The 16,033-nt window shown below is 47.9% G+C and overlaps 1 protein-coding gene across 3 annotated transcripts in view; it reads right to left on the bottom strand.

Moving 5' to 3' along the window:
• The window catches only part of LOC135525610 (spectrin beta chain, erythrocytic-like), a 106,421-nt gene that overhangs the window by 27,705 nt on the left and 62,683 nt on the right, over positions 1 to 16,033 (bottom strand). For all 3 annotated transcript variants that reach the window (XM_064953332.1, XM_064953333.1, XM_064953334.1), the window contains 12 exons: positions 14,499 to 14,701; positions 13,381 to 13,471; positions 12,396 to 12,542; positions 11,474 to 11,737; positions 11,129 to 11,362; positions 9,577 to 9,789; positions 9,081 to 9,248; positions 8,205 to 8,335; positions 7,569 to 7,773; positions 6,151 to 6,374; positions 5,755 to 5,905; positions 2,640 to 2,884 (listed from right to left, as the gene is read on the bottom strand). In XM_064953332.1, coding sequence (XP_064809404.1) covers positions 2,640 to 2,884; positions 5,755 to 5,905; positions 6,151 to 6,374; positions 7,569 to 7,773; positions 8,205 to 8,335; positions 9,081 to 9,248; positions 9,577 to 9,789; positions 11,129 to 11,362; positions 11,474 to 11,737; positions 12,396 to 12,542; positions 13,381 to 13,471; positions 14,499 to 14,701 — 2,276 coding nt within the window. The remainder of the gene's footprint in view (positions 1 to 2,639; positions 2,885 to 5,754; positions 5,906 to 6,150; positions 6,375 to 7,568; positions 7,774 to 8,204; positions 8,336 to 9,080; positions 9,249 to 9,576; positions 9,790 to 11,128; positions 11,363 to 11,473; positions 11,738 to 12,395; positions 12,543 to 13,380; positions 13,472 to 14,498; positions 14,702 to 16,033) is intronic.

Here is a 16,033-nt window from a genome sequence, read left to right as displayed (position 1 = left end):
CTCTATCTCTCTCTGCTCTCTCTCTCCATCCTCTCTCTCCATTCTCTATCTCTCTCTGCTCTCTTTCTCCACCCTCTCTCTCTCCATCCTCTATTGCTCTATCCTCTATCGCTCTATCCTCTATCTCTCTCTCTATCCTCTATCTCTCTCTGCTCTCTTTCTCCACCCTCTCTCTCTCTATCCTCGCTCTCTATGCTCTCTTTCTCCACCCTCTCTCTCTCCATCCTCTATCGCTCTATCCTCTCTCTCCCTCTGCTCTATCGCTCTATCCTCTATCTCTCTCTGCTCTCTCTCTCCATCCTCTCTCTCCATTCTCTATCTCTCTCTGCTCTCTTTCTCCACCCTCTCTCTCTCCATCCTCTATCGCTCTATCCTCTATCTCCCTCTGCTCTATCGCTCTATCCTCTATCTCTCTCTGCTCTCTCTCTCATCCTCTATCTCTCTCTCTGCTCTCTTTCTCCACCCTCTCTCTTCATCCTCTATCGCTCTATCCTCTATCGCTCTAGCCTCTCTCTCTCCATCCTCTATCGCTCTAGCCTCTATCTCTCTCTGCTCTCTTTCTCCACCCTCTCTCTCTCCATCCTCTATCTCTCTCTCTGCTCTCTTTCTCCACCCTCTCTCTTCATCCTCTATCGCTCTATCCTCTATCGCTCTATCGCTCTAGCCTCTCTCTCTCCATCCTCTATCGCTCTAGCCTCTATCTCTCTCTGCTCTCTTTCTCCACCCTCTCTCTCTCCATCCTCTATCTCTCTCTCTGCTCTCTTTCTCCACCCTCTCTCTCTCCATCCTCTATCTCTCTCTGCTCTCTTTCTCCACCCTCTCTCTTCATCCTCTATCACTCTATCCTCTATCCTCTATCGCTCTAGCATCTCTCTCTCCATCCTCTATCGCTCTAGCCTCTATCTCTCTCTGCTCTCTTTCTCCACCCTCTCTCTCTCCATCCTCTATCGCTCTATCCTCTCTCCCTCTGCTCTATCGCTCTATCCTCTATCTCTCTCTGCTCTCTCTCTCCACCCTCTCTCTCTCCATCCTCTATCGCTCTATCCTCTATCGCTCTATCGCTCTAGCCTCTCTCTCTCCATCCTCCATCGCTCTAGCCTCTATCTCTCTCTGCTCTCTTTCTCCACCCTCTCTCTCTCCATCCTCTATCTCTCTCTGCTCTCTTTCTCCACCCTCTCTCTTCATCCTCTATCACTCTATCCTCTATCCTCTATCGCTCTAGCATCTCTCTCTCCATCCTCTATCGCTCTAGCCTCTATCTCTCTCTGCTCTCTTTCTCCACCCTCTCTCTCTCCATCCTCTATCGCTCTATCCTCTCTCCCTCTGCTCTATCGCTCTATCCTCTATCTCTCTCTGCTCTCTCTCTCCACCCTCTCTCTCTCCATCCTCTATCGCTCTATCCTCTATCGCTCTATCGCTCTAGCCTCTCTCTCTCCATCCTCCATCGCTCTAGCCTCTATCTCTCTCTGCTCTCTTTCTCCACCCTCTCTCTCTCCATCCTCTATCTCTCTCTCTGCTCTCTTTCTCCACCCTCTCTCTTCATCCTCTATCACTCTATCCTCTAGCCTCTATCGCTCTAGCCTCTATCGCTCTAGCCTCTATCTCTCTCTGCTCTCTTTCTCCACCCTCTCTCTCCATCCTCTATCCTCTATCTCTCTCTGCTCTCTTTCTCCACCCTCTCTCTCTATCCTCTCTCTCTGCTCTCTTCCTCCACCCTCTCTCTCTCTATATCTGCTCTCTTTCTCCACCCTCTCTCTCTCCATCCTCTATCGCTCTATCCTCTATCGCTCTATCCTCTCTCGCTCTATCCTCTCTCGCTCTATCCTCTCTCGCTCTATCCTCTCTCGCTCTATCCTCTATCTCTCTGCTCTCTTTCTCCACCCTCTCTCTCTCCATCCTCTATCGCTCTAGCCTCTATCGCTCTAGCCTCTATCGCTCTAGCCTCTATCGCTCTCTGCTCTCTTTCTCCACCCTCTCTCTCCATCCTTTATCCTCTATCTCTCTCTGCTCTCTTTTTCCACCCTCTCTCTCTCTGCTCTCTTTCTCCACCCTCTATCTCTCTCTATCCTCTCTCTCTCTCTGCTCTCTTTCTCCACCCTCTCTCTCTCCATCCTCTATTGCTCTAGCCTCTATCTCTCTCTGCTCTCTTTCTCCACCCTCTTTCTCCATCCTCTATCGCTCTATCCTCTATCTCTCTCTGCTCTCTTTCTCCACCCTCTCTCTCTCCATCCTCTATTGCTCTAGCCTCTATCTCTCTCTGATCTCTTTCTCCACCCTCTCTCTCTCCATCCTCTATCGCTCTATCCCTCTCTCTCTCCATCCTGTCACCCAAATAGCAGCTTTACTGATGGCATGTCCCTGGGGAGAGGTAGTAAGGTTATCATTTAACTTTATCTCTCTCTCTCTCTCCATCCCCTCACCCCTCCATATTGCCTGTCCACTCTCCTCCGTTTCCTATTGTGTAGTCATGAAGATGCTTTTCTATGCATATATTCAGTACGAGTGGGAATTAAACCCACAACTGTGGTGTTGCCAACACCTGGCTCCAATGGAGACATGGGACCCCCTTGCCTCCCCCCGCAGTCTTGGTTGCACTAGCTAGCTAGAATTTATGTCAACAGTCGGTCACAAGAGTTTACCGTGGTTTCTCCTGTGTCTCTATTTGCTGTATGGTGCTCTCCATCCAGGCCATCAGGTCTCGGACCATGGTGAAGAAGCGGAACTTGTCAGCTGTCTCCTCCAGGCGTCTCCTGCGGCCGTCACAGGCATCCAGTAGAGCCTTCCAGGCCTCCACCACCTCCTTCTCCTGGGCCTGGATCTCTGTAGCCTGGTCCCCAGCATACTGGGCGTGCAGACGGGCCGCTGTCTCCTGGAACTGCTGCACCTGGTGGGGGAGAAGGAGGGAGGTGGCGGTGATTTTTCTATATCTATAAAAAATGATTCTGTTATACTATGGTGGTGACAGAGAGAAACCTGAATGTAGAAGACTTTCATGCCCTCTAAGTTAGATGCTGTTCTTTTCTTTATGGCCCTTTGAGCCGGATTTGAACAACTCCAATCACAACTGGGGTTCAGTGATATTGCAATGTGTTGCTACAGGGAGCCCTGCACGCCGTACACAAACAAACGCTGTCTTTAGCTCCACAGATAAATCATTAGACTGTATTAGTGATTTAAATACGTGGACGGTTCACAACTTCCTCCAGCTAAATCAAGACAAGACTGAGGTACTTATTGTTGGACACAAAGCACAGAGAGAATCTGTCCACCCATTTTAATTTACGGGCTAAAAAAAATCTAGGTGTTATTTTAGATTCTGAACTCAATTTTGAATGACACATTATGAATGTGACCAAAATAGCTTTTTACCACCCGAGGCCCATTGCCAAGGTGAGGCCATTTCTCTCTTAAGCTCATACAGAGAGACTCATCCATGATTTTATGACAAGCAGGCTTGACTCCTGTAATGCTCTCCTGTCTGGTCTACCCAAGAGAGCCACTGGTCAACAGCAAAACATACAGAATGCTGCAGCACGGGTGCTGCCCAAGACCAGATGGAGAGCACACATTACAGGTTTTAAGCTCTCTGCACTGAGTGCCTGTGAGTTTTATAATTCATTTTAAGATTCTTCTATTGGTTGTTAAATCAATCCACGTTGGTGCACCCCAATACATGTCAGACATGCTTTAAGTCATGTACCCAGTAGGTCCCTCAGGTCCTCTGGCCTTTAACTATCCCAAAGTCTAGGACCAAGAGTCGTAGAGAGGCAGCCTTTAGTTACTATACCCCCAGCCTCTGGAATAGTCTGCCAGAGATCCTGAGGGGGATGGAACTGTTGACATATTTAGAAGAGATGTTAAAAGATATTTTTAGCTTTGCTTTACCTCGGGGTGCTTTTCAGTCTTTATTGTTGCTGTTTTTTTATCCTCATGTTTGTTGTGTAGTAAATATTTCAGCTTTTATTTTCATTGGTTTTTATTATTTTTTTCATGATGCACATTGAATTGCATTTCATGTCTGAAATGTGCTGTATGAATAAATCTTGATATGATGACTCACCTTGATGTAACTTGAACTGTACAGTTGTGGCCAAAAGTTTTGAGAATTACACAAATATTAATTTCCACAAAGTTTGCTGCTTCAGTGTCTTTAGATATTTTTTGTCAGATGTTACTATGGAATACTGAAGTATAATTACAAGCATTTCATAAGTGTCAAAGGCTTTTATTGACAATTACATGAAGTTGATGCAAAGAGTCAATATTTGCAGTGTTGACCCTTCTTTTTCAAGACCTCTGCAATCTGCCCTGGCATGATGTCAATTAAGTTCTGGGCCACATCCTGACTGATGACAGCCCATTCTTGCATAATCAATGCTTGGAATTTGTCAGAAATTGTGGGTTTTTGTTTGTCCACCCGCCTCTTGAGGATTGACCACACGTTCTCAATGGGATTAAGGTCTGGGGGGTTTCCAGGCCATGGACCCAAAATATCAATGTTTTGTTCCCCGAGCCACTTAGTTATCACTTTTGCCTTATGGCAAGGTGCTACATCATGCTGGAAAGGGCATTTTTCGTCACCAAACTGTTCCTGAATGGATGGGAGAAGTTGCTCTCGGAGGATGTGTTGGTACCATTCCTTAATCATGGCTGTGTTCTTAGGCAAAATTGTGAGTGAGCCCACTCCCTTGGCTGAGAAGCAACCCCACACATGAATGGTCTCAGGACACTTTACTGTTGGCATGACACAGGACTGATGGTAGCGTTCACCTTGTCTTCTTCAGACAAGCTTTTTTCCGGATGCCCCAAACAATCGGGAAGGGGATTCATCAGAGAAAATGACTTTACTCCAGTCCTCAGCAGTCCAATCGCTTTACCTTTTGCAGAATATCAGTCTGTCCCTCATGTTTTTCCTGGAGAGAAGTGGCTTCTTTGCTGCCCTTTTTGACACCAGGCCATCCTCCAAAAGTCTTCGCCTCACTGTGCGTACAGATGCACTCACACGTGCCTGCTGCCATTCCTCAGCAAGCTCTGTACTGGTGGTGCGTAGCTGAATCAACTTTAAGAGACGGTCCTGGCGCTTGCTGGACATTCTTGGGCACTGAAGCCTTATTCACAACAATTGAACCGCTCTCCTTAAAGTTATTGATCCGATAAATGGTTGATTTAAGTGCAATCTTACTGGCAGCAATATCCTTGCCTGTGAAGCCCTTTTTGTGCAAAGCATTGATGACGGCACGTATTTCCTTGCAGGTAACCATGGTTGACAGAGGAAGAACGATGATTCCAAGCACCACCCTCCTTTTGAAGCTTCCAGTCTGTTATTCGAACTCAATCAGCATGACAGAGTGATCTCCAGCGTTGTCCTTGTCAACACTCACACCTGTGTTAACGAGAGAATCACTGACGTGATGTCAGTTGGTCCTTTTGTGGCAGGACTGAAATGCTGTGGAAATATTTGGGGAGAGATTCAGTTCATTTGCATGGCAAAGAGGAACTTTGCAATTAATTGCAATTCATCTGATCACTCTTCGTAACATTCGTGAGTATATGCAAATTGCCATCATACAAACTGAGGCAGCAGACTTTGTGAAAATGTATATTTGTGTCATTCTTAAAACTTTTGGCCATGACTGTACATGGCTGTACACTAGCTCCATCTCTAGTCAGCATAATATCTCTTAGTCTTAATGCTGCCTCTCCTGTAGACCTCTCAACTCCAGGCCAAACAGGCAGTACAGGGTTAAGGTGTACCTGTTTTCCCAGGGCGCTGATGTCCCTCTCGAAGGCGGCGTGCATACGGTGGAAGGTATCCGCCTTGCTGAAGTCTTCTCCCAGGTCAGCAGGAATCTCATTTAGTTTCTCCTGGATTTGAGACACCAGCTCCTTCCCATCATCAAAGTACCTGAGAACGACCAGGACATTCTGTTACAGCTGACCCATCAGACCACACTGTGGTGTACACATATAATCTACTTTCATCTGTCAGAAGTCAGATCTCAAACATCTATGAAATATCTAAATGTTTTTTTTGTGTTTGTCTTGTTTTGGAGCCGAGGCATATGAAGCCAAAAACAGTTAGTGGCATTGATGAACCATTTGCCGTCATTTGTGTGCAGACTGACTTGAGCATGTTGTGTGCAGACTGACTTGAACAGGTCGTGGGAGGCCTGTAGGAGCTGAACTCGGGTGTCTATGAGTTCCAGCAGGTCAGCCCAGCTCTCGTTGACGCTGTCCCTCCAATCAGCCATGGCAGCAGCCTCCATGTGTCCCGCCTTGATCAGCTCATCTATCGTCTGGTTCACATAGTCCACCCGCTCCTGTCCCACCATCCCTGTCTCCCGGGAAAAGTCACGGAACTTGTCCCTCAGGATCTGGAGGTTTTTGATTTGGAGAAGGAAACGGAAGATAAAATCATCTTAAAAATGTGAAGATAATAATGCAATTATAAGAGCGTGGATATACGTCATAAGAATACAGAATATTACAGAGAGAACTAATACAAGGTGGGACTTCATGCTTGGACCATTCTCTATCCCTTCAGCGACCTAGAACTTTACATTTATTTGTTAGTTTTCCCCCAGCTTCAGTACCCCTGGGAAGCTCATTGAAGCCCTCCAGAGGTCCTAGCCCTCCCTCCCATCCTCTCCCTCCCTCCTCACTGTAACATGGTCCAGGTCCTGTCCCATCTCCTGTGAGGCGGCCACCACATCCCTCCCTCCCTCCCTCCCTCCCTCCCTCCCTCCCTCCCTCCCATCCTCTCCCTCCCTCCACATTGTAACATGGTCCAGGTCCTGTCTCATCTCCTGTGAGGCGGCCACCACATCCCTCCCTCCCTCCCTCCCTCCCATCCTCTCCCTCCCTCCTCACTGTAACATGGTCCAGGTCCTGTCCCATCTCCTGTGAGGCGGCCACCACATCCCTCCCTCCCTCCCTCCCTCCCATCCTCTCCCTCCCTCCTCACTGTAACATGGTCCAGGTCCTGTCTCATCTCCTGTGAGGCGGCCACCACATCCCTCCCTCCCACCCTCTCCCTCCCTCCTCACTGTAACATGGTCTAGGTCCTGTCTCATCTCCTGTGAGGCGGCCACCACATCCCTCCCTCCCTCCCTCCCTCCAACATGGTCCAGGTCCTGTCTCATCTCCTGTGAGGCGGCCACCACATCCCTCCCTCCCTCCCTCCCTCCCATCCTCTCCCTCCCTCCTCACTGTAACATGGTCCAGGTCCTGTCCCATCTCCTAGGAGGCGACCACCACATCCCTCCCTCCCATCCTCTCCCTCCCTCCTCACTGTAACATGGTCCAGGTCCTGTCTCATCTCCTGTGAGGCGGCCACCACATCCCTCCCTCCCTCCCTCCCTCCCATCCTCTCCCTCCCTCCTCACTGTAACATGGTCCAGGTCCTGTCCCATCTCCTAGGAGGCGACCACCACATCCCTCCCTCCCATCCTCTCCCTCCCTCCTCACTGTAACATGGTCCAGGTCCTGTCTCATCTCCTGTGAGGCGGCCACCACATCCCTCCCCCCTCCCTCCCTCCCTCCCTCCCATCCTCTCCCTCCCTCCTCACTGTAACATGGTCCAGGTCCTGTCCCATCTCCTGGGAGGAGGCCACCACGTCCCTCTCAGCGATCCAGTGCTCCAGATCCTCCACCTCTCGGCTCAGCAGGAAGTGATGATAGACATGGTCCAGCTTCCTCCTGCGGTCTTCTGCCAAGTCCTTCAGACCAGCGTACAGTTTATCCACCTGGCCCTGACGACGGATGATAGATTCACTATGGGGAGAGAGGGAAAGAGAAAGAGAGAAAGAGAATGAGAGACAGAGAGGGAGAGGGAGGGGAGAAGAGAAAGATAGATACTTGAATTGAGAGAGATAAATGAATTGAATTGAGAGAGAGATATAATTGAATTGAATTGAGAGAGATCAGGATAGAGAGAGGAGAAAGAGAGAGTGACTGACAAGATGAGACACTGTTTCATAGCTGTCTGATCTTTGATTGGTTAGAGACACAATCATAACCACACCCTCCCTCTCTCAAATATACTGTTACATAGTGAGGAACAAGTGACCAATTCGAAAAATGGATTAATACATTTATGCAACATGGTCTTGAATACTCTGAGGCCTACAGAGAAGGTAGTGACAAGATACATTGTAATACACAAGGTAAGATGACTGACAGACTGGTGTCTGGGTTCCACTCACCCATTAGGGTGGTCTTCATTCAGCATCTTCTGAGCACGGTCAGACAGCTTCTGGATGGAGTCTGAGTAGACATCTACAGCCTGCTTCACTATCAGGTGACGCTTCGACATCAACATGGCACTCTGCTCATCCTGGCGAATGGTGGAGAACAAATGAATACTTTAAAGTCACAACCTTTGTTTTTCAGCCAAACAGCATCCCCACCACTTGGTTTGCTATAAAGGGAAATAAAAACCACTCTCAAATTAATCAATGGCGCTACCTGATAGTTCTAAACATTTTTTGTGAATACCGTGGCCTGTCATCAGTTCCTGCTGTCCTATCCAGGCCTCTGCCTCCTCTACTCCTCCCTCCTCTCACCTCCTCTCTCTCCCTCCTCCCCTCTCCTCTCCTCCTCTCCTCCCTCCCTCCCTCCCTTCCTCCCCTCTCCTCTCCTCCTCTCCTCCCTTCCTACCTTCTCCTCCCCTCTCCTCTCCTCCCTTCCTCACCTCTCCTCCCTTCTCCTCCCCTCCCCTCTCCTCCCCTCTCCTCCGCCCCCCTCTCCCTCCCTCCCCCTCTCCTCCCTTCCTCCCTTCTCCTCCCTTCCCCCCCTCTCCTCCCCCTCCTCTCTCTCCCCTCTCCTCTCTTCCTCCCCTCTCCTCCCTTCTCCTCCCCTCTCCTCCCTTCTCCTCCCTCTCCCCTTCCCTCTCCTCCCCCTCTCCCCTCCCCCTCTCCTCCCCTCTCCTCTCCTCTCCTCTCCTCCCTTCCTCTCCTTCTCCTCCCCTCTCCCCCCTTCCTCTCCTTCTCCTCCCCTCTCCCCTCCTCTCTCCTCTTCTCCCTTCCTCCCCTCTCCCCTCCTCCCCTCTCCCACTCTTTCCTCTCCCCTTCCATCCTGACCTTGGCCTTGTCATCAGCAATCATGTAGAGTTCCTGCTCTCCTATCCAGGCTTCTGCCTCGTCAGCATCGTTGTAGTACTGCTGGGCCCGGTTAGATTCATTCAGCCGGTCTCTCCTCTTAGCCATCTCCTCCTGTAGCCTGGCCCACACCTCCTTCAGCTCCTTCACCTGGAATCAAAGCAATACACAGGTTTTCTATAGCCCTTTAAACAGATGCTTTACAATATAGAACACAAAGAAAACACACAGTCTCAAAAACAAACCGATAACCAGGATTGAAGGAAATAGGAAAGGGAGTGTGTGTGTGTGTGTGTGTGTGTGTGTGTGTGTGTGTGTGGAGGCTGCTAATGGGAGGACGGTCCATAATAATGGCCTGAATGGATTGTTATCAACCACATGGAAACCACATGTTTGATGCCATTCCATTGACTCCATTCCAGTCACTATTATGAGCTGCCCTCCCCTCAGCAGCCTCCACTGGTGTGTGTGTGCACACCTGCTCTCCAATACGCTCTGCCTCCGGCCCGCCCTCCTCTGTAGCGGCTGATGCCATCCTCCGGCCACGCTCCAACACCTCCTCCACCCGCGGCTGGTGGCCCTTCATCTCCCTCTGTAACGTCTGGTTCTTCTTCAACAGCAATTGGACCGTCTGGAGGTTGCTGCCATGTTCATCTGACATCGCAAGGGGCAACCTCTCCTCTACCCAGAGCTACGATAGACCGGCAGAGAGAAAGACAGATGGAGAGAGAAAGAGAGAAAGAGAGAGAGAGAGAGAGAGAGAGAGAGAGAGAGAGAGAGAGAGAAAGAGAGAAAGAGAGAGAGAGAGTTTACAAAATGGGACAAACACCAAATTGAGACTCTGCACGCAGAATTCTGCAAAAATATCCTCCGTGTACAACGTAGAACACCAAATAATGCATGCAGAGCAGAATTAGGCCGATACCCACTAATTATCAAAATCCAGAAAAGAGCTGTTAAATTCTATAACCACCTAAAAGGAAGCGATTCCCAAACCTTCCACAACAAAGCCATCACCTACAGAGAGATGAACCTGGAGAAGAGTCCCATAAGCAAGCTGGTCCTGGGGCTCTGTTCACAAACACACCCTACAGAGCCCCATGACAGCAGCACAATTAGACCCAACCAAATCATGAGAAAACAAAAAGATAATTACTTGACACATTGGAAAGAATTAACAAAAAAACAGAGCAAACTAGAATGCTATTTGGCCCTACACAGAGAGTACACAGCGGCAGAATACCTGACCACTGTGACTGACCCAAAATTAAGGAAAGCTTTGACTATGTACAGACTCAGCGAGCATAGCCTTGCTATTGAGAAAGGCCGCCGTAGGCAGACATGGCTCTCAAGAGAAGACAGGCTATGTGCTCACTGCCCACAAAATGAGGTGGAAACTGAGCTGCACTTCCTAACCTCCTGCCCAATGTATGACCATATTAGAGAGACATATTTCCCTCAGATTACACAGATCCACAAAGAATTTGAAAACAAATCCAATTTTGAAAAACTCCCATATCTACTGGGTGAAATTCCACAGTGTGCCATCAGAGCAGCAAGATTTGTGACCTGTTGCCACGAGAAAAGGGCAACCAGTGAGGAACAAACACCATTGTAAATACAACCCATATCTATGCTTATTTATTTTATCTTGTGTCCTTTACCATTTGTACCTTGTAAAAACACTGTAAATATATATATAATATGACATTTGTAATGTCTTTATTGTTTTGAAACTTCTGTATGTGTGATGTCTACTGTTAATTTTTATTGTTTACCTTACTTGCTTTGGCAATGTTAACACATGTTTCCCATGCCAATAAAGCCCCTTGAATTGAATTGAGAGAGAGAAAGATAGAGAGAGAAAGATAGAAAATGAGAGAGAGAGAGAATGAGAGAGAGAGCGAGAGAGCAGTGAAGGATAACACAGTGTTCATGTCAGCAATTCTCTAAGAAAGCCTTCTGACAGGTTTCAGATAGTAAAAACAATACTATAATGGGGTTGACAATAAGCTGAAAGGCATCCTCACAATCTCATCAGCCAGGTCCCGGTAGAACTGATGCACGGCCTTGGCTGCCTCCAACTTGCCCCTGCGCTGGGCCAGGGGGGTGAGGAGCTGCTGGAAGTCCCTCTGGATGGCCTGCTGCTCAGCCTCCAGCTCCGGCTGGTCCTCCCTGCTCCCGGCTGGGCCACCATGCTTCTGGACAGCCTCCTGGAGATTCTCCAGCTCCCTGGCTCGGTCACGCACGTGGTTCTCTGTTTGCTGGAGGTGGGTGGGAGGGGGTTAGAGAGGCTAGCCAGACATAGGACACAACTTTTGACAGACACACCCCTCCACACAGACACACCCCTTCACACAGACACACACACATACCTGGTGCTTCTTGAGCAGGATGTTGGCGTTGGTGAGGTCCTTGACCTCGTCGTCTCCCTGTAGTTCCTTCTGCAGCTCAGCCAGCCACTTCTTCATGTCAGCCTGACTCTGGTCAAACAGCTCGGAGCGGTTAGCATCAAACAGCAGACGGGCCTTGTCCTCGGCAGTGGACTCCAGCTTGTCCCACAGCTCATGCAGCCTGGTCAGACGCACCGTCACAATTGGCTCAAAATCAGGTTTGGAGTCCATCAGCTCCTGACCCTCCTGTGTGGATGTTGATGACAACAAGGGGACATTAGAAAGGCCACATTCAGGAGAAACATTCTTACTTTCTATAGAATCCATCAGCTCCTGTGGATGACAAGCAGGGTACATGTATGATAAGGATTATGATGGGATACACTATATGATTACTGTGATAGACTAATGTCCAGGATATGCTACAGAAACAAGATATCCTGCCCTGTGGGCCATTCTGGCTCTGAGTTTTTCATAGCCACTGTGCTTCTTCATCTGCATTGCTTGCTGTTTGGGGTTTCAGGCTGTGTTTCTGTACAGCACTTTGTGACATCAGCTGATGTAAAAAGGGTTTTATAAATACATTTGATTGATTGATTGATTCTTACTTTTTACATAATTATTTTAATCAAGTAAACAGAAACAGAAGCCAGTTTGTCTAGATGCCTTTATGAAGAGCAAGGATGATGATAGAAGGTGATATTCAGGAGACAACATTCTGACTTATTATAGCATGTGGCATATAGCAAGGATAAACAGTAACTGATACTATAGTGGAGAGAGTAGAGAACAGGCTCTGACTAGCTCAGTGTAGATATGTCACCACACACACACACACACACACACACACACACACACACACACACACACACACACACACACACACACACACACACACACACACCTGGTCTATCTTGTTGAGCCAGTCTTTGTTGGAGGCCAGCTCAGCCATGAAGGCCTGATGCTTCTTCCACTTGGTGTGAAGGTTCCTGTCTCCGTCGTACGACACGTCCTGAGCAGTCAACATCTTCTCGTTTATCCACAGAGTCAGCTGGAGAGATAGAGAGAAGGAGGGATGACGGGTGGAGGAGGAAGTGGGGGAGGAAGGGGAAGATGGAGAGAGGGAGTGGAGAGGTGGAGGATGGAGAGAGGCGAGGTGGGGAGGGAGAGGTGGAGAGAGGGAGGTGGAGAGAGGATAGGTGGAGAGAGGATAGGTGGAGAGAGGATAGGTGGAGAGAGAGACGATTGAGAGAGGGAGAGGTGGAGAGAGGAGAGGTAGAGGATGGAGAGAGGGAGAGAGGAAGGTGGAAAGAGGATAGGTGGAAAGAGAGGATTGAGAGAGGGAGAGGTGGAGAGAGGTAGAGGGTGGAGAGAGGAGAGGTGGAGGATGGAGAGGAGAGGTGGAGAGAGAGAGGATTGAGAGAGGGAGAGGTGGAGAGAGGCGAGGTAGAGGATGGAGAGAGGAGAGGTGGAGAGAGAGGATTGAGACAGGGAGAGGTGGAGAGAGGAGAGATAGAGGGTGGAGAGAGGAGAGGTGGAGGATGGAGAGAGGAGAGGTGGAGAGAGAGAGTATTGAGAGAGGGAGAGGTGGAGAGAGGAGAGGTAGAGGATGGAGAGAGGAGAGGTGGAGAGAGGAGAGGTAGAGGATGGAGAGAGGGAGGTGGAGAGAGGATAGGTGGAGAGAGAGGATTGAGAGAGGGAGAGGTAGAGAGAGGAGAGGGAGAGTTGGAGAGAGGAGAGGATGGAGAGAGGGAAAGGTGGAGAGAGGAGAGGTGGAGGATGGAGAGAGGGAGAGCAATACAGAGTCAGCACAGACAAGAACACTAGTAAGAAGTAGACAGGAACACATCTATCTATCGTGTCCCCAGAAAATAAATAAAATAACTTACATCCTGAGTGTTTTGCAGGAAGTGTTGAAGATCACGGTTATCCTTGAGAATCCCTGTCACCTCGTTGGCTTTGCCTTGGTTCTTGTTGTACCTGCAGATCAAACACACAGAGACATAACAGAATAACACATTACACTAACTCCCATATCCGCAAGGTTGTGTTCAGTAGGGCACACAACGGAAAGCATTATAAAACCATTTTGTAACAGAAAACGAAAATGAGCATATCTCATTCCAGGTTGTCCCTTTCTGTTTCAGTCCATTTCCTTTCGTTTGGTGCCTAATGAATACGACCAAGGTTGCCAAAACAGAGACCGATGGTGGGGTGTTTACCTTCAGAAGTAAAAAACATGCAATCCCCTACTGAGCCTTTCCAATTACAGCCCCTGCTCTTTGAAGCAACCCAGTGAAGAGCACTCTCTCTGGGATCAATACCCATCATAGCAGGCGTCTGGTGCCCCCCTCCTGTCTCCCTTAGAGTGGAATCGGATCAGATGGTGATGGCGTACGTTAATGGGAAAAAAAGCATCCACTTGCTCTCTCCCCCTCCACTGGAACAATGTAGTGATGTATTGCTGACCTAGCCGACTCAAAATGGCAGGCTAATAGCTTGCTGAACTACTCTATAGTATGTTTGCATCCCAAATGGCACCCTATTCCCTTTATAGTCCACTTACAGTAGTAAGTACTGCACTATGTAGGGAATAGGGTGCCATTTGGGACAGATCCCAATGTGTTTCATACTCCTCAGAGTGGCAGGATAATAGTTAGCTGAACGACTCTATGTGCTTAACACTCACTACTGAGGGTACAGACCAAGCTGCTCCTGGAGAACAAGTAAAGGTCAATTGGTCAGGTAGTGTAGTGTAGAGGTTTTCTCCGTGGAAGTACAGATAGAGGGTGACCCATTGTAAACCCATGACTGACACTCAAATCAAAATAATAAAAGTGGGGGCCATTTATATTCATTTATGGATAATATACTAAGATGTTTTATTTGATTTATTTTCAACTGTCCTGTCTTTTCGAAGAAAACTGATGTCTTTTGGAGGGTGATTTTGCTTCCCATTTTCATTATTAAAGTAATTAAGCAAATATTATACCAGAAAAAGACTGACCTGTCATGGATGGAGTCCATCTTGTCTTGGACCCTGGGGGAGTAGAGGTTCCCACTGTCCACCAATCTCTGTCCCCCCTCAAGCGTGCTGGCAAGCTTCTCCATGTTGGCGTCCATGGTGCAGACAAAGTCCTCGTGCTTCTTTAGGGCCTGCTCGGCTCCATCCAGGGTGTCGTGCTTGTCTGTGTGGGCCAAAGTGTACTCCTGCCACAGAGTGACAAACAATTAATTAATTAATCATTCAATCAATCAAATATCTGCTCCGTCCAGGGTATCAGGCTTGTCAGTGTGTATTGCAGTAGCCATACAAATCAGTGTTTTAGTCACAGAGTTTATTTTCTGCTGTACAGCTATCCATTTTCATCGGGTTTTTAACTCAATTTACATTCCATGTTTCAAATTTTCACTTTATTTGCCATGTGCAGGGTTGGGTAGGTTACTTTCTAAATGTAATCCATTACTGTCCAAAATTCTAATCAGCAATGTAACTTTTGGATTACCCAACCTGAGGAATGTAATCAGATGACTTTCCCTTTAAGAGTGATGCAGCGGTCTAAGGCACTGCATCTCAGTGCTTAGAGGCATCACTACAGACACCCTGGTTCGATCCCAGGCTGTATCACAACCGGCCGTGATTGGGAGTCCCATAGGGTGGCGCACAAATGGCCCAGCATCGTCCAGGATTATGACGGGGTAGGCCGTCATTGTAAATAAGAATTTGTTCTTTAACTGAATTACCTAGTTAAATTTAAAAAAATATTTAAAAAAGGAAATCATTCATTTATAAGAACAAAAATGTATGTATCAACTACAGATTGCTCATGTAAGTCTATCAAAAGTGTACGAGTTTGAGCATGTGTCCGTTAGGCTTATGGATTTTGGGGGGAATCAGCACAAATTACATCGAGCAATAAACAATAAACTAGTTGTTGATAGTATGGAGCACAATTCTACAGAGGAGTGTAGAAGAGAGGAACTCCCTCAAACTTTGAATCCATAGGCTGGGACAATGATTGATAGGCAGCTTAAACTTCAATTAAACAATTATTGGGTTAAAATACACATATACATTTGTGAACAGCCATCCATAAAAGCCACAATCCATGAGGCGCAAATAGTTAAATGAGAGAGCAGCAGCGTGATTCACATCAATGTGCTATGTAGATATAAAAATAAGTGATAAATGTATAGCCCGTAGGGAACCCCATTGCTGTCGTCCTTACCTCCAAACGTTTATTCAAGTTCAATCTTTGGATGCCGACAGCAGTTGCCAGAGGTGTGGACTCGAGTCACATGACTTGGACTCGAGTCAGACTCGAGTTACAAATATGATGACTTGTAACTCGACTTTAAAACCAATGACTCGTAACTTGACTTGGACTTGAGCCTTATGACTCGACCTGACTTGATACCCTCCCCAAGCCTCCCCAAGCCTCCCCAAACCTCCCCAAACCTCCCCAACCCTCCTCAAGCCCAAATATTAAAAATGATGCTATTTTAAAAAGTGTGCAGTGCATCAACTCTTCATTTAACGGA

The sequence above is a fragment of the Oncorhynchus masou genome, chromosome 32 (assembly GCF_036934945.1).
Source record: "Oncorhynchus masou masou isolate Uvic2021 chromosome 32, UVic_Omas_1.1, whole genome shotgun sequence".
Taxonomy (NCBI): domain Eukaryota; kingdom Metazoa; phylum Chordata; class Actinopteri; order Salmoniformes; family Salmonidae; genus Oncorhynchus; species Oncorhynchus masou.
The sequence above is the reverse complement of the archived record's forward strand: the minus strand, read 5'-3'. Positions and strand labels throughout refer to the sequence as shown.